The following is a 23,121-nucleotide window of genomic DNA, read 5'->3' as shown; positions in this document are numbered from 1 at the left end:
ATAGACCTGCCCAGCCATCGCAGCAGATGTTCATTTGTAATGCTGCCTTAAGGAATAAGGAGATGAGAGCAAATTGTTCCAGCAGCTCAGCCTGCCCTGCCAACAGTTCAGAGGAGGGGTTGCCAGTGGGGCTGAAGGTCTATGGGAACCTGGAACTTGTTTTCACAGTGCTGTCAGCCGTGATGATCGGCCTGCTCATGTTCTCCTTGGGATGCTCTGTGGAGATCCAGAGGCTCTGGTCGCACATCAGGAGACCCTGGGGCATTGCTGTGGGACTGCTCTGCCAGTTTGGGCTCATGCCTCTTACTGCCTATCTCCTGTTCATCAGCTTCTCTCTGAAGCCAGTCCAAGCTATGGCTATCCTCATCATGGGGTGCTGCCCAGGGGGAACCATCTCGAACATTTTCACCTACTGGGTTGATGGAGATATGGATCTCAGGTAAGTTACACTAGGGAAGCTCATCTGTCTTCCCCTGATAGCACTCTGCCAGGGATGGGGGCGGGGATGGGGAGGACTGACACCTTCGCGTTAAAAACTCTGCCAATCTAGGTAGACATTCCATTGGGAAACATTTTACACAGACTTGTTCGGTCCCAGAAGGACTTTCCTTTCTGAACTTAAAATTTACTTTGCTGTGATTGTCCTCTGTTTTACCGGCAACTACTTTTCTGAGTAGAGGGGTTGGGTTCATATGCAACAGTGAAAGCAGGTCTCCTTCCTCACCCAACCGCCCTTCCTAGGCATGAACTCATTCTCACCCACACTGACCGCTTTAACAACAGTCCTGGTTTCACAGTCTCCCAGGACATAGGTTCAGAATCCCAGGAAGCTAAGGATACTGGTTGGTAGCTGTTGTAGTGGTTGTGGTGGCAGTGGCATAACCAGAATGAGGGCCTCATGGCTCTAATCAGCAAGTGATGCCCGAGCACCTACTTTATGAGATCAGTATTTTGGGGGACTGGATAAGGGAGCTTTAGGGGTATGTGATAGATGTAGCCTGTTTTAAGTGGCTATTGAGTTCACTTGGGGAACAACACAAAGACTTATGACTAAAACTATTCTTTCCTGTTGTTTTGCAGATGTTTAACATTCATTACTAGAATCTCATTCCTTTCATTTAAGCCAGTGACCTTATTTCCAATTATGGTGTAGATAAATACCCCGGGAAGCATTAAGCTTTATCATTCATTTACATTTTAATGAGATTGAATTAATCACAAGTATTTTGGAGTACTTATTTTGATGGGGAAAAGAGCATTTGAGGAAAAAAAAAGAGGAGTCACAACTGGAGAAAATGACAGGGCTAAAAACAGTGGTCTTTTCTAGAATCTTCGCTTACTTCTGTTTCACCTTTTGCCCAGAGAAAGAACTACTTATAAATTTAAATCTCTGTTCGATGTGTATGTCATTTACTTGAAATTTATTATACAATGAATGAATCAGAGGTTCTGACTCTGCTGGGAGTTGATGTTAGTGAGTCAGAGGCAGGTATGGGTTTCTAGTTTCCTGCGTGTGCTGAATGTTTAGTATATGGAACTTATTTCACCTATAAATTTTAATGGGTTCATGCCAAACAGACCAATAATTAATTTTCATATGGCTATGTTTCTAGTTACCCACTTATCAAAGATTTGAAATGAATCACTTGCATTGCTAATTTTAAAAAAACCCCTAGGGAAAGTGGCGGGGGGTGGTGTGGTGGTGGTGTGATGAATTGGGAGATTGGGATTGACATGTATACACTAATATGTCTCAAATGGATAACTAAAAAGAACCTGCTGTATAAAAAATAAATTAAATTAAAAAAAACCTTAACGTGCACTGCTAATTCAAATTCAATGAAGTTGACCATTAACATAATAATTGGGAAATGATAAATATTCTTTACACAAAGTCCATATAACAGTGATAAATTCCAGGGCCTGAAAGTTTTTGGAAAGAAAAAGGAAACATAGTTATTAAGTACCCTGACAGGCATGAGGTCTGTGCTTTCATGTATTTTCTTTCCCTTCTTTCTCGGCTCTCAAAATAACCTTGTAAATGGTCTTTTATTATTCTGAATTTTACAGCTGAGAAAATTGTGTCTCAGATTGGTTAAGTATGTTGTCAACTGCTACAAATGAGTATGGCAGAACTCAGATTTAAAAGCATATCTGTTTCTCATCAGTCTGCAATTTAGGCACTTTCTTCAATGCCATTTATTAACACAACTAGATCTTCTGAGCAGGAACATAAATCTTTAAGCAGTGTTCTCAAGCACTTCTGTTCTGGAAGAGAGAACATTTATCACCTTCATCTCTTATTAGCCAAAATTATAATAATAACACCAATTAATAGGAAGTCTATAAAAAATAAAGCTCATTTTACTTCCCTTAATTAGCTTTTAACTTTGGTCAAATTATTATTATTATTATTATTATTTTTTTTTTTTTTTGTGGTATGCGGGCCTCTCCCTGTTGTGGCCTCTCCCGTTGCGGAGCACAGGCTCCGGATGCGCAGGCTCAGCGGCCATGGCTCACGGGCTTAGTTGCTCCGCGGCATGTGGGATCTTCCCGGACCAGGGCACGAACCCGTGTCTCCTGCATCGGCAGGCAGATTCTCAACCACTGCGCCACCAGGGAAGCCCTGGTCAAATTATTTAACCTATAAGCATCATTTGTAAAACATGTTAAAATTACTTATTCCCCCCAAGGATGTATTTTAAGGAGGAAATATGTATGTAGGATGCCAGGCACATAGTAGGTATGTAGTAAATATTAGCTACTTTCCCATTTTTCTTATAAAATTTTGATTTTGAGCCTCACAAACAAAAGACAAGCATAAAACTTAAATTCTAAGAAATAAAATTTTTAAATGGGGACTAAATATTAGATTTTCAAAAGTTTATAGATACAAGAGTAATAAATCTAAATTCTCAGTAAAAATTGCAAGTAGGAAATTCAGTTTTATCAAGTGAAACAATCTACAAGTTCATTATGTTTTTCTTACTTGATTACCAACAAAAATAACTTAAGCAAAACTCACTAGGCAGTCATTGATAGAAATTTTGTTTTTCATACTGGATAAAATCCAAGAGCATTTAGTACAACATCTTCATTTTACAAATGAGGAAATTTAGATTTAGTGCTCTTGAGATGAGCGCTAAACCTAAATGTGTTTCTCATGCCTTAACTCTGTGCTTCATTCAATTTACTTGCAGTTTTCCATGCGTTCACACCAAACAAGAAGTTTCAGAATCAACATGTTTGAACCAGTTTCTGCATTCTGAGTATCTGATGCTGACACCAGTCATCCTCCCAGTCACCTGGACTCATCATCGTAGCAGTCCCTCCCCACCCTGTGACTCCCCTTCCTGCTTCATTTTCTTTAGTCAGTCCTCTGGCTAGTACTGTAGCCCACCCTCTTGATGTCACCCATAGCTATTGCTTCCTATCTGTCCACTGCCATCACCTCAGGTCAGGCACCACAGTTTCTTTCTTGGCCAATTGCAGTATCTTCACAATGTTCTCTCTACCTTCAGTCTTTCCTTCATGGTTTTGTAGTAAGTGGATAAGGCAGGCTCTGGGGTCAGACTGCCTGTCTTTATATCCTGACTTGGGACCTCTTTCTGTAACTGGAAATCATAGTACTTCCTTTATGGTGTTGTGAGGAGAAAAGGAACGTATTATACACGTAAAGGCTTCTCAACACCTGTTAAATTGGGTAGACCCTAAGCTGGGTCTAACTGACTCCTGCAGGTTTATTTACCATTAACCCCTTAAGCATAACAGGTCTTTGGTCAAAATGGACTATTAACCGTTTTTTTTTTTTTTTTTTTTAAAGATTTTATATTTATTTATTTATTTATTTAGGCTTCGCTGGGTCTTAGTTGTGGCACACGGGATCTTCGTTGCAGCATGTGGGATCTAGTTCGCTGATCAGGGATTGAACCCCAGGCCCCTGCATTGGGAACACAGAGTCTTACCCGCTAGACCACCAGGGAAGTCCCTATTAACTGTTCTTTAAACATACCCAGCACTTTTCCAACTTTCTTTTGCCCATTGTCTTCACAACCTGCAACGACAACTGGCCTGATCTGTCTCCTCCAATCATCCATTATAACTGTTCTGGAAAACAGTTGGCCTACACGTATGAAGAGCCTTAAAATTATCTTGCCCTTGGACTGCGCTCCGCTGATCTTGGCAGGGCTCTCTCATGTGTCCGGGGACTGGCTAAATGTGGACTGATCTTGGATGGCCTCAGCTGGGACAATTGGGCTCTCCTCCCTGTGGCCTCTCATTCTACAGCAGGTTAGCCTAGACCTAACCACATGACAGTGTCTGGGAAGCTTGCAAGGTCTCTTGAGGCCTGAGCTTGAAAGCAGTTCACCATCACTTCCACTACATTCCAGTGGCTAATGCAGATTGCAAGGCTAGCCCAGATACAAGGACTGGAGAAGCAGATTCTGCCTCTCAATGGGGTGAGCTGCAAAGTCACAGTGCAGAGGGCATGGAAAAGAGGGGGAGAAAGAACTGGGGACATTTTTGCAATCTACTATACTAAGGATGGACAGAATTCTTGCCTTGGACAGTAGGACATGAAAACTGAGATCTGGCAGTACAGTGTCGTAGTTAAGTGCACCAATCTGGAGCCAGAAAGTAGATCCATCCCTTACTAACTGGGTCATCTTGGCAGGTTATATAAATTCTCTATGCTTTAGTTTCCTCACTTCTAAGATAGGGAGAAACATAAGTTACCTCATGGATTGTTGTAAGGATTGAATGAGTTAATATATATAAAGTGCTTAGAGTCTTACTGGCACAAAATGCTGTATGAGTTATTATTATTATTATTATTATTATTATTATTATATGGGTCAGGCAAAAGAGCACTGTGTCAGGGGCCTGTGTTTTAGTCTCTGCTCAAGGAGCTGTGTGTCTTTGAGCATACCTTTCTGGACCTGTTTCCTCATTTGTAAAATCATTGAGTTAGACTTTCTGAGGTCCCTTTTTCTTTTTCTTTTCCATTATGGTTTATTACAGGATACTGAATATAGTTCCCTGTGCTATACAGTAGGACCTTATTGTTTATCCATTCTACATGTAATAGTTTGCATCTGCTGATCCCAAACTCCCAATCCATCCCTCCCCTGCCTGCTTCCCCCGTGCAATCACAAGTGTGTCCTCTATGTTTTGCGAGTCTGTTTCTGTTTCGTAGGTAAGTTCATCTGTGTCATTTTTCTATTGTGGTAAAATATACATAACATAGCATTTACCATTTTACCATTTTTTTTTTTTTTTTGAGGTATGCGGGCCTCTCACTGTTGCGGCCTCTCCCTCTGCGGAGCACAGGCTCCGGACACGCAGGCTCAGCGGCCATGGGTCACGGGCCCAGCCGCTCCGCGGCATGTGGGATCTTCCCGGACTGGGGCACGAACCCACGTCCCCTGCATCGGCAGGCGGATTCTCAACCACTGGTGCCACCAGGGAAGCCCTATTTTAACATTTTTAAGTGTACAGTTCAGTGGCATTAAGTACATTCACATTGTTGTACAATCACCACCATCCACCTCTAGAACTTTTTCATCTTCCCAAATTGAAACTCTGTATCCCTTAAACAATAATTCCTCCTTCCCTTTAGGCCCTGGCAACTGCCATTCTACTTTCTGTTTCTATGAATTTGATTACTTTAGGTATCTCATATTAGTGAAGTCATAAAAACACTTGTTCTTTTGTGTCTGTCCTATTTCACTTAGCATAATGTCTTCAAAGTGCAGCTATGTTGTAGCTTGTGTCAGAATTTCCTTTCTTTTTAAGGCTGAATAATAATCTATTGTATGCATATAAGACATTTTATTTATCCATTTATCTGTTGATGGACACTTGGGTTGCTTCTTCCTTTTGGCTATTGTAAGTAATGCTTCCATGAACGTGGGTGTGCAAATATCTGTTGGAGTCCTTACTTTCAGTTCTTCAGGGTATAAACCAGAAATGGATCTGAGGCTCTTTTAAGTTTTAAGTATTTTGTGACAATAGAAAAAGAAAAGCAAATTATAAAGTCTAAGCATCCCCCTTTCCCACCCCAGTTTTTAGTGTTTCTCCAGAAACTATTTCTCCTCTGTCCCATAGCACTAAATATGCAATGCTTTCTTGTAATCTATTAGAGGACACTGCAGTAGCTGGGCTACTTTCAGCCTCACTATGTCTCTGAGCTCCTCCAGGGCTTGTTCCTCTGCATGCTTAGAGCCAGCCTGGTGGTGGCAGGGGCTTGATAGATGAGGGTGAATTACTGAAGGAAAGTTTCTGATTGCTCATGTGTGTTACAAAAACTTCTCTTGAAATGCAATCAGTTTATTGGTACAACTCAGGACAGCTCCCACTGTCTTTAGTTTGATAACTTTTTTTTTTTTTTTTTGCCATACCATGCGTCTTGTGGGATCTCAGTTCCCTGACAATGGATTGAACCCTGGCTCCAGCATTGAAAGCCTGGAATCCTAACCACTAGGCCACCAGGGAACTCTAGTTGCATAACTTTTGATATACGAGGTCTATTCTTCCGTGAGGATGTGTTTGTGTCCTCAGCGGCAGAGAAAGTCTTCTGACCACTGGTGGTGGTAGAGCCTGAGGGATTCAGTGGCCAAATTTGACTTTTGAACTTTAAAGGAGCTCCTGATCCTTCAGCAGAAACCCTGAAAATAGGACTTCAGATTCTTCAGTTCTGTCTGACAGGGCCTGGTGGAGAACTGAAGATCATCTTGAGAGACAGAACTTAGATTGAATCCATGTGACTTAGTGTGTTTCTATAATGCTATGTACCTTAATTTCCTTGTCTATAAAATGAAAATAATGCCTACCCATAGGGTTGTTTTATAGGCGAAAAGAGAAAATGTATGTAATGAGGTCTGATACTTAGCAGGTGGTGCTCAATAAATGCTGGTTACCGTTCTTGAGAAGCAGCAGATGGGAGTAACATTTATATTTAGGGATGGAAAACCTGGCCTTGAACTCTTCTCTAGGCCCAAGTCTGTTGATCTAATCTTATAGCATATTCCATGTCCATCTGACTACCTAGATAACTTAAAAGTTTTTTTTCAGTGGGGAAGCAAGCGTGTACTTTCATAGTTTTGAGTGTCAGAATTCCTGAGTTTATTGGTTTCAAACTAAAACAACATGTGTATAATTTAAACCCCAATTGCAAAATGGTGTACTCATCAACACTACATTTTAATATAATGCATATATATGTAATTTCCATGTTTTAAAGGAGGTTCAGGATTTACCTGTTTGTCCAGACTTGCTGAATCTGTCCCATTATTCTCTGTAATAGTTTGCAGATGGTGACGCCATTCTTCTTAGTGCAAGTGGAATCTTGTTATACTGAAATCAGATTTTGCCAACAATTTTCCTATATGTGAACAGCCAAGAGACCCAGTTGACCACATCCTCTGTTTATGCTACACTGAAATTTCATGGCAGTAAAACAAAAGGTGTGACTGTCCAATGCATTCAGACACGTTCACTTGTGCTTTTCCAGCTTGGCAGAGCACCAGGGTCATCTGTTGCCTTCCTTGACCATTACTGTGAACATTATGGGTGTGAAGTTGTATAAAGGGTGGAAGTAGTAACCTATGTAATCAAGGATATAGAATCAGTCTGATATTATCTCACACTTTGCTTCCCACAGTCATGAATCTTACCTTTCTGGTGTTTGAGCCATAGCCATAGAGGAGGAAAATTCTCTGCTAGTTCTCCAGAAGTTCAAGATCAAAGTGACATAATATGGAATTCCTTTCAGGATGTGGTGATATGAAGAGCCAGGAATTTAGCACTATCATAGACTAGGAATTTGGAAAAGCGTTCCAGACACACACTATTCTTGAATACAAAGGTTTGAGAGCTGTGGAGAGCTGCTTTTCTTCCTTAATCTGCTCTCTAGTTAGGAAGAAGACTTTGCTCAAAGTAAGCATTCTTAATAGAATAAGATAATTTTAAATCTCATATGGAGTTAAATATATGCAAGAACTGCTCAGAAGAGTTTGAAAAGAAAGACTTATGTGGAAGTGTCTGCTCTGTCGTATACAAAAATACACTATGAAAACACCATAATTAAAACAGTCTGATATTTGCTTAGGAAAAAAGGACATTTTGAACACACTTGAACATATATATAATATATAATGAAGTTGGCACTTCAGTTTAGTGAAAAATTGTTTATTTGGAAAATTTAACACACTTGCCTCTCAATATAGAAGACAATAGATTAGTTTCATACCTTATACAATATAAAATATAAATTTTATTTATTTTTATTTTTTATTTTTTAAACATCTTTATTGGAATATAACTGTTTTACAATAGTGTGTTAGTTTTTCCTTTACAACAAAGTGAATCAGTTATACATATACATATGTTCCCATATTTCTTCCCTCTTGCATCACCCTTTCTCCCACCCTCCCTATTCCACCCCTCTAGGTGGTCACAAAGCACAGAGGTGATCTCCCTGTGCTATGCGGCAGCTTCCCACTAGCTATCTAATTTACATTTGATAGTGTATATATGTCCCTGCCACTCTCTCACTTCGTCACAGCTTACTAAAATATAAATTTTAGATGTTAAAGATATAAATGTAAAATATAAACCTATGAAAAAGTAAAAAGTGGGGGCAATATTTGAATAACCTCAGGAGAGGGGGAAATCTTTAACAAGGCAAGGAACTTAGAAGCCAGGAAAAAAAAAGGACAGATGGACAGATTTGACTATCTCAGTGTTATTTATTATGGCAAAAGTCATAAACATAGTAAAAATATAAAATAACCTTGGCAAAAATATTTGTATTACATTTGATGATATGTACCCTAATTTTAAAGTAGCTCCTACAGGTTGAGAAAAGAAAAATCAGACAAGAAAGGCTGTTGAGAGGGGTTATCCAAGAGGTTAAAAACATGAAAGAAAGCACAACCTTGTAGAGAGTCAGGTGTGTAACAAAAGAAGAGTGAGATGCAGTTTTCAATGTTCTCATGAGAATTAAAAGGGATTGATGGCCTCCAGTGCAGGCAAGATTGTGAAATGCAACAAGCTCTTTTGAAAATAATCTGGAAGTATCTATTAAAATAAAAACATAAACTTTTTTTTTTTTTTTTTTTTTTTTTTGTGGTACGCGGGCCTCTCACCGCTGCGGCCTCCCCTGCTGCGGAGCACAGGCTCCGGACGCGCAGGCCCAGCGGCCACGGCCCACGGGCCCAGACGCTCCGTGGCACGTGGGATCCTCCCGGACCAGGGCACGAACCCGCGTCCCCTGCATCGGCAGGCGGACTCCCAACCACTGCGCCACCAGGGAAGCCCAAAACATAAACTTTTAACACAGCGATTCCACTTTGGAGAATCTATTTTACAGAAAGAGAATAATTATTTCAAGTGAAATATATATAAGAATGTTTATTAATACATTGCTTATAATGGAAGAAAACTCAAACAATTTTTTCAGCATTAATGGAGTGATTGAAGAAATTATGGCATATTTATGTTGTACTCTGCAGTTCTTTAAAAAAAAAAATGAGTTTGTATACCTGTTGCCCTGAAAAATGCCTATGATATTAAGTGGAGAAAAAAACAAAAGCAACCAAGCTGCAGAGTAAGTTGCTTTAAAAAGAAAACAACAAAGCCTCTGTTCTCTGAACAGCAGCTATGAAACAGGATTATTTAAATGAAAACAAAGAGGAGAAGGGATATATACAAATACTTGTGAATTACCTAAGTCTGGTTTTCTGAAAGGGTCACCAATTAGTTAAATATTTGACAGTGCATCTTTGGGCTGGATTCCCAGGTGGGCGATTGTTGGGTCAAAGAGTAAAGGCATGGGTAATTTTGCTAGATATTACCAAACTCCCTCCAGGGGTTGTGCCATTTTGCATTAAAAAAAATTATTTATTTATTTTTGGCTGCGTCGGGTCTTTGTTGCTGCACGCTGGCTTTCTCTAGTTGTGGTGAGTGGGGGCTACTCTTCGTTGCGGTGTGCGAGCTTCTCATTTGCGGTGGCTTCTCTTGTTGTGGAGCACGGGCTGCAGAGTGCAGGCTCAGTAGTTGTGGCGCATGGGCTTAGTTGCTCCGCAGCATGTGGGATCTTCCTGGACCAGGGCTCGAACCTGTTTCCCCTGCATTGGCAGGCAGATTCTTAACCACTGCGCCACCAGGGAAGTTCTCATTTCATCAGCAGTGATTGAGAGTACAGGAGTATTTTTAATATCATTGAAGTATAATGGTTGCTGCTTTGCTGGGAATATAAACATTCTTCTGATAGAAAATGTCAAAGTTATCACAGATTATTTTATAGACGGGGTAATTAGATGGAAACATTCTTGATTCATATTATGAGGAAGAATGATGTGTAACTTGCAGGCATGATCAAGTGCTGGAGGACCCTTGCTATCTCTGCAGCAGACCTTAGTCCTATGAAGGGTCTCCTTCCCCTCCTCACTGGGCTGGGAGGTAGTGAGCCTCAGTCTCTAGGCCATTTGTACCATTAACACAGGTTGGGCATGTACTATGTGCAAGGCAGTCTGCTGTGAGAATTTAAACTATGAATATTAAAACATTTCAAGACTCTTGAAGCCTAGTGTTGAAGGGAATAAACTCTTGCTTTACCCCTGGGTTGTGTTGTATAATGTTCCCTGTGCCTCACCTCATCTGTAGAGCAGCATTAATCGTGTCTATAAACAGTTTGTATGCGCTTAAACAGATTGTGTAAGTTTTCCCAGTGATTTAAACATAAGTATTTTGTTGGTCTGAAGAATATCTCATTTCCATTTACCTTATTTCCCCTAATTTTACTGATTGATTTTGTTGCTGGTTTTATCACCCAGATAGGGACAAAATCCTATAAAGACAGAAAATAGATTCCTGGTTATCAGGGGCTGGGGGGGAGAAGGGAATGGGGAGGGACTGCTAATGGGGTGGAGCTTCTTTTTGGGGTGATGAAAATATTCTGGAAATAGAATAGTACAGTCACATATACTAAAGATACTTTAAAATGAATGAATTTTATGCTCTATGAATTATATATCAATAAAGAAGAACTGTATAAGGAAAAAATGAATCCTTATAGTGACTAGCAGAATGTTTAGGACAAGTAAATGCTCATAAAATATGAGTTAATTGATAGATGGCAAGAACTGCAGGAAATCTTTTTCTAGACCACAAATACAGTCATCATTTGTTGGATAATAAAACAGGAGGCAGTTTCAAGTAACTTACCCTACATAATCTCTAAGAAGTTGTACCCCATGAGTTGTTTTTGGTAAGGACTAAATTCTTCATTTCAAACTTAACCTCTTAAGCATCTACTTTAATTTTACTTTCAGCATCAGTATGACAACTTGTTCCACAGTGGTTGCCCTGGGAATGATGCCACTCTGCCTTTATATCTACACCTTGTCCTGGAATCTTGAGCAGAATCTCACCATTCCATATCAGAACATAGGTCTGTATTGGGCTTGTGACATGAAATAGTAATAGTAATGGTGATGGTAATAATAATAGCTGTCGTTTACTATGTGTCTCCTTTATACAGGGGTTTAAATATGTTATCTAATTTAATTCTCCAAATAACCCTACAGTATAGATAATATTACCAGTCCCATATCCTGTATTTTCAGAATTAGGGAGGTGAAGTAACTCGACCAAGGTCATGGCAGCTGGTACGTGCAGACTGGAATTCTGACTCGCGAATCTGACTGCAAAGTCTAAGCTCTTGGGGCTTCCCTGGTGGCTCAGTGGTTGAGAATCCGCCTGCCAATGCAGGGGACACGGGTTCGTGCCCCGGTCCGGGAGGATCCCACATACTGCGGAGCAGCTGGGCCCGTGAGCCATGGCCATTGAGCCTGCGTGTCCGGAGCCTGTGCTCCGCAACGGGAGAGGCCACAACAGTGAGAGGCCCGCGTACCACAAAAAAAAAAAAAAAAAAAAAAAAAAGTCTAAGCTCTTAACCCCTACAACGGTTCCCTTTTAAAAACAAAGCCAGAAAACTTACTTATTAAAAAAAACCAAACAACCCTTATATAATTCACTAGAAAGCAGTTAGACTCATTATGACCCACAGGTGAACTGAATCACAGTGGCTCTAATGAGACCTTAGTTCCCTCAGCCCCACCTTTTATATCACCTGTGGCCTTGACTTCTTTACTGATCAACATAAATGATTCCTACTGAGTATTAAAGCATATCCACATGTCACAACCACACCCATATCTCTTTCATTATCTCCTTAAACTCTGAGAGCTCTGTGGACTCACTAGGATTGGAAGAAAAACTTGGTGAGATGATATGTCTATTCTGGTTTGAGCAGAGTCTTTGGAGAATTGGTAGAAACTATGATTCGTAAACTCCAAAGTGTCAATCTGGAGTCTCAAGTAATTATTTGGAGAGTTTACAACCCATGCCCCATAGTTCAGAAGCATGAATAGAGCCATGTCCTGATAACAGGTGAAGCCCAATGGATTTTTAAAATTTGAGTGAAATCTTAATTTAGAAATCATGATTTTATGTGCAACTTTTTCTTATCACTAAATTATTTAATATATTCTGTTTTAATAATATACTCTAAAAGGCACTTGTAAACAATTAAAGCCTAAAATATGAGCAACTCATATGACTTTGGAGCTAGTATTGCAAGTGAGCAGATTTGGAAAGTGGCACTGGAAAATGTCAGTGTATGGATCCTATTGGCATGTAGACCTCTGCTCTGTTGAGCCTGTCTTTAGTCACATGTGTTAATTACAAGATGTATTTCTCTACCTCCCTTTGGGTCACCTGGCTACACTTGGAAATATAAGAACTTCCTTTGGTTTCTGTAACAAATGCTGTTTTTGTCTTGTAATAGATATTCTTTACCTTGTGAAGCAAATCACCCAATAGCTTCAAATAGAGAAATAATAGCTATAGTTGTAGTGGTGACCCCATACATAGGAACCAAAGAATTTTGCAGACATAAAAGGGTCCTCCTGTTTTCTAATCTTTACATTTTCAGTTGTCTCTAAAATTCCATGTGATTGTTGAGGGATTCTGAGAGAAACGAGAGACTGTTTGTGACGGCATTCAGTGGTATCATATACCCTTCAAAGATTGTCTTCTAAACATTAAAAAACATTCTTTTGGAGGTGGATGCAGAAATAAAATGCATCTTTTTGTTTGTTTGTTTTTTGGTGGTACATGGGCCTCTCACTGCTGTGGCCTCTCCCTTTGCGGAGCACAGGCCCCGGACGCGCAGGCTCAGCAGCCATGGCTCACGGGCCCAGCCGCTCCACGGCATGTGGGATCTTCCCGGACCGGGGCACGAACCCGTGTCCCCTGCATCCACAGGTGGATTCTCAACCACTGTGCCACCAGGGAAGCCCTAAAATGCATCTTTAATTAAAGCTTTTATCTAATTGAAATAGACATAAATTGTTGAGAAATGGGTGGTCAGGGTGAGAGGGGATACCATCTGACAGATTTTTCTTCTCTTCAGGAATTACCCTTGTGTGCCTGACCATTCCTGTGGCCTTTGGTGTCTGTGTAAATTATAGGTGGCCAAAACAATCCAAAATTATTCTTAAGGTAAGCAACTCCGTGGGACAGTTAGTGCATTTCAGAATCAGAGACTTCACAAATAGATGTAGGCAATGACCAGAACAAAGGGGCCAGTCAGACACGGCCCCACATCTAGCAATTTTCTTTACGTGTCCTGCGTTTTTGGATCCAGCCACCATATTTCCTCCACTCTAAGCCTTGCTTTGTCACTCCTATGGGCCCCTACACCGAGGCTTATGACACCCTGCAAAGCATGGAACTTGTGCTTTAGTGACAGAAAAGCTTAGGCCTGCGTGTGGCCAGAGAGCACCCATTTGTTCACAAGGCTTCACACAGGTTCTCTCAAGTGAAGGCTGTTCAAGTCTGCATGAAATGGGGGCCATTATTTATGAGTGTGGCTGGTTTCCTGGAACAGCAGGATGAAGGGCTGTCTTTCAGAAGCATTCCTGGGTGATAAAGATGAAGTTTGTACACACGAACAAGGGCTGCTGACCACACGAATAACTGTCAGAATGAAATCATCCAGAACGCACTGAGGAGTCTGGCCCTGGAATAATGGGAGCTGGAACCCTCTACCTCCTCTTGACTTTCCAGGGTTGCCTTTTTTTTTTTTTTTTTTTTTTGTGGTAGGCGGGCCTCTCACTGCTGTGGCCTCTCCCGTTGTGGAGCACAGGCTCCGGATGTGCAGGCCCAGCGGCCATGGCTCACGGGCCCAGCCACTCCGCGGCATGTGGGATCTTCCCGGACCGGGGCACAAACCCGTGTCCCCTGCACTGGCAGGCGGACTCTCAACCACTGCGCCACCAGGGAAGCCCCAGGGTTGTCTTTTGTCTGCTAGGGAAACAAGCCAATGTCCTTGTTAAATGGCTTTTAAAATTATGTGGCTTACATAGCACAGGGAGATCAGCTCGGTGCTTTGTGACCACCTAGAAGGGTGGGATAGGGAGGGTGGAAGGGAGACGCAAGAAGGAGGAGATATGGGGATATGTGTATACGTATAGCTGATTCACTTTGTTATACAGCAGAAACTAACACACCATTGTAAAGCAATTATACTCCACTAAAGATGTTTAAAAAATAAATAAATAAAAGAAGTTTTTAAAGACGGAAAAAAAAAGTTATGTGGCTTGAGAGGAGGTGTTCTCAACAATGGTGTCCATCTCCTAGGGTGTTGTCCATTTTTCCGATTATGTATTGTTTTAGAAGATACATACTTTTATTATATACTGCTTTCATGAAGATTTAAAAAATGTTTTAGTTATTTTTTACATTTGTAGAAAAAGACATTTGGAGCTAATTGGAGGTTTGGCAAATAAATGTCAGTTCATTTTAGTTTGGGGTTTATGGTTTGGTTCAGTTTAAGCTCTTGATGTTTGGCTCTACCTGACAGAACATGCCACTCCATTTGCCTGCACGAATGGATGCTGCTTCCCCAGTTTGGCACAAGACTGAACAACTCCTGCTAGTCCTCCAATGAGATGGAGAACGAGAAGAGGGGTTGACAAGCAGACAAATTAGCTGGTCACAGGGAGCTGGAGGAGGGCTTAGATGCTGTGCGTCCGGATCGCACATGGTGACTTTACTGTTATTTCAGTAGGAGAAAATTTCCAGTATGGCAGCGTGTGCTTATAATTTTGTTTACAAAACAGGAGGAGAGAGTATGATCATGGGAACCTTACTTTTCAAGTACTCTACCTTGGATTACTTTCTTAAAAGGACATCTGACAAAAAATAATGATTTGGGTGTTTCCAGATCCTCTACTAGGCCATCAGTGTCAGTGGAGAAATCAGATACATTTCCTGTATGTCTGTAAAGAGCAAATAAAAACCATTTGGCTGGACTTCCCTGGTGGCACAGTGGTTAAGAATCCGCCTGCCAGTGCAGGGGACACAGGTTTGAGCCCTGGTCCGGGAAGATCCCACATGCTGCAGAGCAACTAAGCCCGTGTGCCACAACTACTGAGCCCATGTGTGATAACTACTGAAGCCCGTGCACCTAGAGCCCATGCTCCACGACAAGAGAAGCCAGTGCAACGAGGAGACTGCGCACCACATCGAAGAGTAGCCCCTGCTCACTGCAACTGGAGAAAAGCCCACACGCAGAAATGAAGACCCAACACAGCCAAAAATAAATAAATAAATAAATAACCCCCCACCCCACAAAGAACTACCCAGCCCAAATAAAACAAACAAACAAACAAACAAAAAAACCATTTGACTATTCCATAGATGCTATGGCAGAAAATATTTAATAATATGTATAGTCTAGAGCACCTAAGTTAAAACCAGGACACTTTTATCATTATTTTGGGATGTCTTCCTTTTTTGTTCCTAGTCCTCTTCTAATTTTAGATCCGATTCATTTTCTGATTTAGTTGCTTTTGGTAAATTTTTTTTTTTTTTTTGGTACGCGGGCCTCTCACTGTTGCGGCCTTCTCCCATTGCGGAGCGCAGGCTCCGCGGCCATGGCTCACGGGCCCAGCCGCTCCGCGATATGTGGGATCTTCCCGGACCGGGGCACGAACCCGTGTCCCCTGCATCGGCAGGCGGATTCTCAACCACTGCGCCACCAGGGAAGCCCGCTTTTGGTAAATTTTAAACTTTGAAATCCCTTTCTTGGTAGAAAGTTGACGGAGGATTTTTACAATCAGATTTCTTTGTGTTTTCCAACATCTTCCCGTTAGGCAGAGGCCCAGTCTTTCCCTGTATCTGAGCAGTAAAAATGATCCCAGAACACATCTCTGGTACATTGGGTTGTTTTTATTTTGTTTCAGTTCCCCATGACCATCTTTCTCCACACCCTGAATCACTTCAAATCAAGGTTGCTGAACTGGGCGCATAGTTTGCTGTTTACATGATGTGAATGGGAGCTTGCCAAGATCCTGACTTCCCCCCACATATTTTGGGTCTTGCTTTCTCTCTATCTGGTTTAAAACTGACCACTGGGAAAATTTTTTTGTTGATTTTTTTTTTTGGTTTCTATTAAACAACAAAAGCAAGAGACAGTATTCATTTGGGAGAGGATATCAATATCTTCAATAGTATTTCATTTTACATTAATATTAGCTCAGGTTGTCTAATGAAGAATGGGTAAATTTCATTTGGAGGAGAGAACAGGGAGCGAAGCAGTCAAGAAGTCATTGGTGGTTGAAGGGGTGGTAGGGAGAGAGTGGTGGATGGTCAGGCAGGGCAGATCTCAGGCAAGAGGTTACCAGCGCAGGGCCTGCAAGGTTGTGTATAGAGGTGTTGGATGCTTATGATCAGATTTTTCTCTTATTTCACAAATTTGTCCTATCCACGAAAAACTCCACTACCCAATCCTTCTGGCAGAATCCTCCACTTGAGAGGAAAAGATACTGATCATAAAATAAGAAGACTTGGATTTGTGTTGAGCTTCATTAAATCTAGCTCAGTCAAGTCACTTGACCACTTTGGACCTCAGGTTTCTTCTCTGTACAATGAGATTAGATTTGGTGGTCTCTAAGTCCCCTCTTTGTTCTAAAACCTTCTAGGTTCCAAGGCTTTTGGAGCAGTGATGGACTTTGCAAAAAGACTGTGATGTTTACCTGTACCTCTTTTATTGGTTTGCCTTAGATTGGAGCCATTGTTGGTGGGGTCCTCCTTTTGGTGGTTGCAGTCACTGGTGTGGTGCTGGCGAAAGGATTTTGGAATTCAGACATCATTCTTCTGACCATCAGCTTCATCTTTCCTTTGATTGGCCATGTCACAGGCTTTCTCCTGGCACTTCTTACCCACCAATCTTGGCAGAGGTACAGTTAAATTATCCATAAACTTTTATAAGGAGGACAAATTAAACACACTGCCATTGGCAGGCTTTGCCTCCTGGCTATGTCTGGAAGCACAAAGAGTTTTGACTTACAAGGTGGGTGGAACAGAACAGCTCATCATAAAGAGAGAGAGTGGAAAGATCATAGTAATTCTTTATGTAAATGAAAGCCAAGGTCAAATTGATGGGAAGTTGTAATTTGTGAAATTAGGATTGGGGTATTAACACCACTTGTAATCTGGACACACTTCTTATTCTGATAGTGAAATAGGATGAGTGAGATGGTTTCACTAAATATAGAGATCTTTCTAGAGCATGAGCAAGATTTAAGAGATTAGGCATTTATCCACTATGTCCAATTTTTAAAAAGTTCTAATTATAAAGGGCAAGAAGAAAAATGAAAAGCTTGAGAAATATGATAGGAATTTATCTTAAATATTATCATTACAAGGTAGGGCATATAATATATAAATACTATAAAATATTTAAAATGATAATACTCCATATTGCTATGGCTGTTGATGAGATGAGCATTAATATACAGTGTTGGAGGGAACATAAATTGGCACAAACTCTCTGGAAGGCAATTAAGGCATATCAATAGCTTTATAAATATTTATAGCTATTAATTCAGTGATTTTTACTTCCAGAAATCTGTCCTGAAGCTAGCACTATCAGATAAGCACACGAATATTGATGTGCAAGGATGTTAACTGCAGTGGTTTTTATAAATATAAAAATAGAAACAATTTAAATATCTGACAAAAGGGAGCTATTTAATTCATGACTGTGTCTATGTGATGGAATATGATCCATCAGTTTTAATGCTTTTGGAAAATACTTGAAATTAAGAAACAGAAAACTGTGCATTTTGATTGCCATTTTGTAGAAGAAAAAAAATTTTATGCTTAAAAAATACTTCAAGAAATATATCATAGACTAATACTGTTTAATTTTGAGTAGTGGGATTAAGAGTAATTTTAGTTTCTTAATATTTCCTTTATATATTTTCTAAGTTTTTCAATGAGTACATACTACTTTTAAAATCAGAAAAGAATTATTGAAGAAAAATAAGCCATGCAGTTGAATTCCCAAGGTGGCATTTGGGAAATTTTTAATGGCTTTAGATTGTTGTCCACTTGGGGAACATTTAGGGTGGTAACCAAGTACCTGGTGGGGCTCTGCCAAGGGTATCTCATTTCCTTCTTACTACAAGTCTGAGGGGTAGATACTCTGGGTATCTCATTCTACATTCTACAGATGAGCAAACCCTTCAGGGAACTTAAGTAACCTGACCAAGTTCATAAAGCCAGAATGTGGTGGACTTAAGATTTGGGCCTGAGGTCAGTACAGTCATATCCGCAGGGCATTGGTTCCAGAGCCCCCTGCAGATACCAGAATCCAAGGATGCTCAACTCCCTAATATAAAATGGCATAGTATTTGCATATAACCTACGTACATCCTCCATATACTTTTTTTTTTTTTTTTTTTTTTTTTTTTTTTTTTGCGGTATGCGGGCCTCTCACTGTTGTAGCCTCTCCCGCTGCGGAGCACAGGCTCCGGACGCGCAGGCCCAGCGGCCATGGCTCACGGGCCCAGCTGCTCCGCGGCATGTGGGATCCTCCCGGACCAGGGCACGAACCCGTGTCTCCTGCATCGGCAGGCGGACTCTCAACCACTGCGCCACCAGGGAAGCCCCTCCTCCATATACTTTAAATCATCTCTAGATTACTTATAATACCTAATGTAATGCTATATAAATAGTTGCCTGCATGGCAAATTTAAGTTTTGCTTTTTGGAGCCTTGTAGAATTTTTCTTTTCCCAAATATTTTTGATCTGAGGTTGGTTGAATCCGTGGATATAGATCCTGTGGATACAGAGGGACAACTGTAATTAGGAACACAGACTGTTGAGGAGTTGAAATATAATTGGATCTGGAGAGAAGGTATTTCTATGGCAAAGTGTAGTCAACAATCTTGTTTTTTCCACACCTGATGGCTTGAGAAAGATCAGGACTGAGATACTGCATTTGCCTTGTGAATGGTCCAGGTGTGAGGTCCAGCTGTGTAACTTAATCTTGGCAGGTTATGGACAGGGCTCTGAAAGAAGTGAGGGTGGTCTGGAGAAAGTGTAGCGTGCAACAGGATGACTAGAAATAAAATAAGAGCCACTGAATTTGCCCTGTACTACTGATGATATTTTCTTTTTTTTTTTTTCTGACGATATTTTCACTCCCACATTCCACACCCTTGTTACCTCCACATCCCAGTCCAGTCTGCAAAGAGAAGCCGGTTTATCAAACGTGTCTTTCCTCTCTTCTGCCATCTGTAAAAACCTCAAGACGCCCTTTGAATTCAGTAAATTGGAGAAGATGAAACTGCCTAACCCAGCCTCCAAGGTCCTGCCTAGGTTTTCCTTCTTCTCCCTCCTGCTTTTTCTTTTTCAAGTGAGGTTTATTTTTCTTTTCTTTTCTTTTCTTTCTTTTCTTTTCTGTTCTTAGAAAATGAATAAAATATAGAAAAGTAGAAAGTAGAAAAAACTTATGACTAAACCATTTCACCAAAGAAACCGTTTTAGACATTTTGTTTTCATGTAGGGTTTTTATGTTTATTTTCAAATGTTTATACTGTTTTGTGTCTGACTCAACTTTCCATTCTCATCTCCTTCAATCCTCCACTCCCCGCAGGTTGGCTTAGAGCAAAAGCAATGCTTACTGAATAGGCCAAGCTCATACGTGTTCCCAGAACTTTAATTTCAATCACTTCCCCACATTAAATGCCTCTTTCACTCTTTCCATTCTTTAGTTTCACCCTTCCTCTGTGAAGCCTTCTCTAACCATTTATGCCACTTTTCTGAATTTCTACAGCATCCCCCTGACCTTTGATCATACTTTGTCTTGTGCCATTTCTATGTGTATATCTTGTCTTTTCACCCAGATTCTCAGGGCAGGGTTCGTACGGCCCTATTCAGAGGTGCCTCTCAAGAGGCCACCTACAGAGTAGGCACTCAGCAAATAATTATTGAATGAATAAACATTTTTAGTGGTCTCAGCTCATAGCTTGCACGTATCGCTATACGTAAAATTTAAAAAGTCATTGCTAGTATGTAAAATTTTTCCATTGGTAGGTGCAGGACGATTTCCTTAGAAACTGGAGCTCAGAATATTCAGATGTGCATCACCATGCTGCATTTATCTTTCACTGCCGAGCAATTAGTCCAGATGCTTAGCTTCCCATTGGCCTATGGACTCTTCCAGCTATTGGATGGGCTTCTCATTGTTGCAGGTAGGTAAAGCCCCCATTGAGTGGACTTGACTGAAAATTGTTCACCCAGCTTACTAACTCCTTTTTCAATCTGAATATACATGTGCTGCCCTTGTGATACATTTTTAGCCTGACATTTCTGGGGAAAATAAAATGTATAAACAAGATCCTTTGCCACAAGTGGAAGTATCACAGAAAAATTTTTTTAAAAACCTGTGAATGTGAGCTTATAATTAGAAACAAATAATCTTCACAAAAACAATGCACTATCAGAACTCTCCATGAACAATTATTTATCTCAAAAATGACATTTGTTGGGCTTCCCTGGTGGCGCAGTGGTTGAGAGTCCGCCTGCCGATGCAGGGGACACGGGTTCGTGCCCCGGTCCGGGAAGATCCCACATGCCGCAGAGCGGCTGGGCCCATGAGCCATGGCCGCTGAGCCTGTGCGTCCGGAGCCTGCGCTCCGCAATGGGAGAGGCCACAACAGTGAGAGGCCCGCGTACCGCAAAAAAAAAATAAATAAATAAATTAAAAAAAAAAAAAAAAAAAAAAAAAAAAAAAAAAAAAATGACATTTGTTATGTTTTATTAAGAGCCTTGAAAGTCTTCCAAATGTTATTTCACAGTACTTATGTGACGAAGAATTGTGCTGAATGTCTGTGAAATGTTTTTTAACTATGAAATATAATACATACAGATATTAAAAAATATATATGCTTATCTATCCTTACAGCCAAAAATACATCATTTTGCAGGCAGTCATTATGTAGGTTCACAGAAGGTAAATTTAAAATATATGGATTGGGCTTCCCTGGTGGCGCAGTGGTTGAGAGTCCGCCTGCCGATGCAGGGGACACGGGTTCGTACCCCAGTCCGGGAAGAGCCCATGTGCCACAGAGTGGCTGAGCCCGTGAGCCATGGCCGCTCAGCCTGCGCATCTGGAGCCTGTGCTCCGCACCAGGAGAGGCCACAACAGTGAGAGGCCCACGTACCACAAAAAAAAAAAAAAAAAAAAAAAAAAAAAAAAAAAAATATATGGATTGATAGATATGTACACAAACATATGTATGTTTTAATCTTAGCCATTGTAAATTTTTTATTGTCACAGAACGTAAGGCTCAATGATTACTGATATAACTAATTATATACTGATTACAGACAATTAATATAAGGAACAATTGGGGTTTCATTTTCCCACTAGATAAAGTCTAGCAGAATAAAACTGCTGGTCTTAGATCCAGGTTTTAATTCCTTCTCATGGTGAGACTGTGATGGAAGGAGTATGCTTGGCCCATTCCCAGCTACCTCCCAGCACCCGGGGGGGCACCTGACCCATATTAAGCCCTCCACAGGAGTTGCTGACTGACTGGATGGATGGACAGATGGACAAGCTGTCAGACTCCTGATGAATGTCTCAGTCACAAAAGGTCCATTCCAGACAGAAATAGCCATCTTGATACACTGAATTATTTTGCTCTGTAGTTTTTTCCTTTTTCCCCTTCTTTTTCCTGTGTGTTTATACATATATGATCCAAAGCAAACAGACCCCCAAAGTATTGACAAGTGCACAATGTCACCAAATTATAGTTTTTGCTAAAGTGATTTTTAATACTGGTATGTTTTAACACCTAGCATATAAGATGTACAAGAGGACACTGAAGAACAAACACAGAATAAAGAACCCCGCTTTAAGGGTAGAAGCCCGCTTTAAGAAGAAATCCACTTCTCCCAAAGAGGCCAGTGCTTTCTTGGAGGTGAATGAAGAAGCTGCTCTAACTCCTGGGCCATCAGGGCCCATGGATCTCCACAGGGCTCTCATGCCAACTGGCCAGATCTCATGTGCAAAGTAGGGGTTTGCCGGCTTGACTGGTCCCTGTCTTCCTCAGCGGCCAGTAAAGACAGTGCAGAGCTGATGAGTGAATCTCACTGGCAGGGCTTATGGGAATGTTTGCGTGTCAAATGTCAACATATTTATATTTCTGTGTGGACTTTGATTTGTCATAGGATCCCCTTTTGAGAATATGCTCTGCTTATTTCAGGTTCTTTCTTTGGGGGTTTACACAACAGATTTACTAGCTACTTTGTGTGTTCTTGTCTTCCCATACCGTGAAGAGTGATCCCCACTGTTATGTGAAGTCGTCAAGCTGTGAATTTTATTTTATTTTTTTTATTTTTTAATTTTTTTCCGGGTACGCGGGACTCTCACTGTTGTGGCCTCTCCCGTTGTGGAGCACAGGCTCCGGATGCGCAGGCTCAGCGGCCACGGCTCACGGGCCCAGCCGCTCCGCGGCATGTGGGATCTTCCCGGACCGGGGCACGAACCCGTGTCCCCTGCATCGGCAGGCGGATTCTCAACCACTGTGCCACCAGGGAAGCCCAAGCTGTGAATTTTAATCTCACAAGAGTTAGAACTCTGTGTAGAGGAGATGTCACCTCATACTGCAGGGCAAGGACAGAGTCTGGACCCACTTGACTTCTCAACTTTGGGCAAGTCCTTTGGGGTATTGGGAAGGAGGCATACAGCTC

The 23,121-nt window shown here is 41.1% G+C and overlaps 1 protein-coding gene across 1 annotated transcript; it reads left to right on the top strand.

Moving 5' to 3' along the window:
* Nucleotides 1-7: 7 nt before the first annotated feature.
* SLC10A6 (solute carrier family 10 member 6) lies at nt 8-22,723 on the top strand. Its single transcript, XM_059066421.2, has 6 exons — nt 8-439; nt 11,337-11,455; nt 13,481-13,569; nt 17,137-17,312; nt 20,458-20,615; nt 22,228-22,723. The coding sequence occupies exons 1-6, from the start codon at nt 27-29 to the stop codon at nt 22,443-22,445; spliced, it is 1,173 nt and encodes a 390-aa protein (XP_058922404.1). The 5' UTR covers nt 8-26; the 3' UTR covers nt 22,446-22,723.
* The last annotated feature ends 398 nt before the right edge of the window (nt 22,724-23,121 follow it).

This window comes from Kogia breviceps, chromosome 6, assembly GCF_026419965.1.
Source record: "Kogia breviceps isolate mKogBre1 chromosome 6, mKogBre1 haplotype 1, whole genome shotgun sequence".
NCBI classification, from domain to species: Eukaryota; Metazoa; Chordata; class Mammalia; order Artiodactyla; family Physeteridae; genus Kogia; species Kogia breviceps.
The sequence above is the reverse complement of the archived record's forward strand: the minus strand, read 5'-3'. Positions and strand labels throughout refer to the sequence as shown.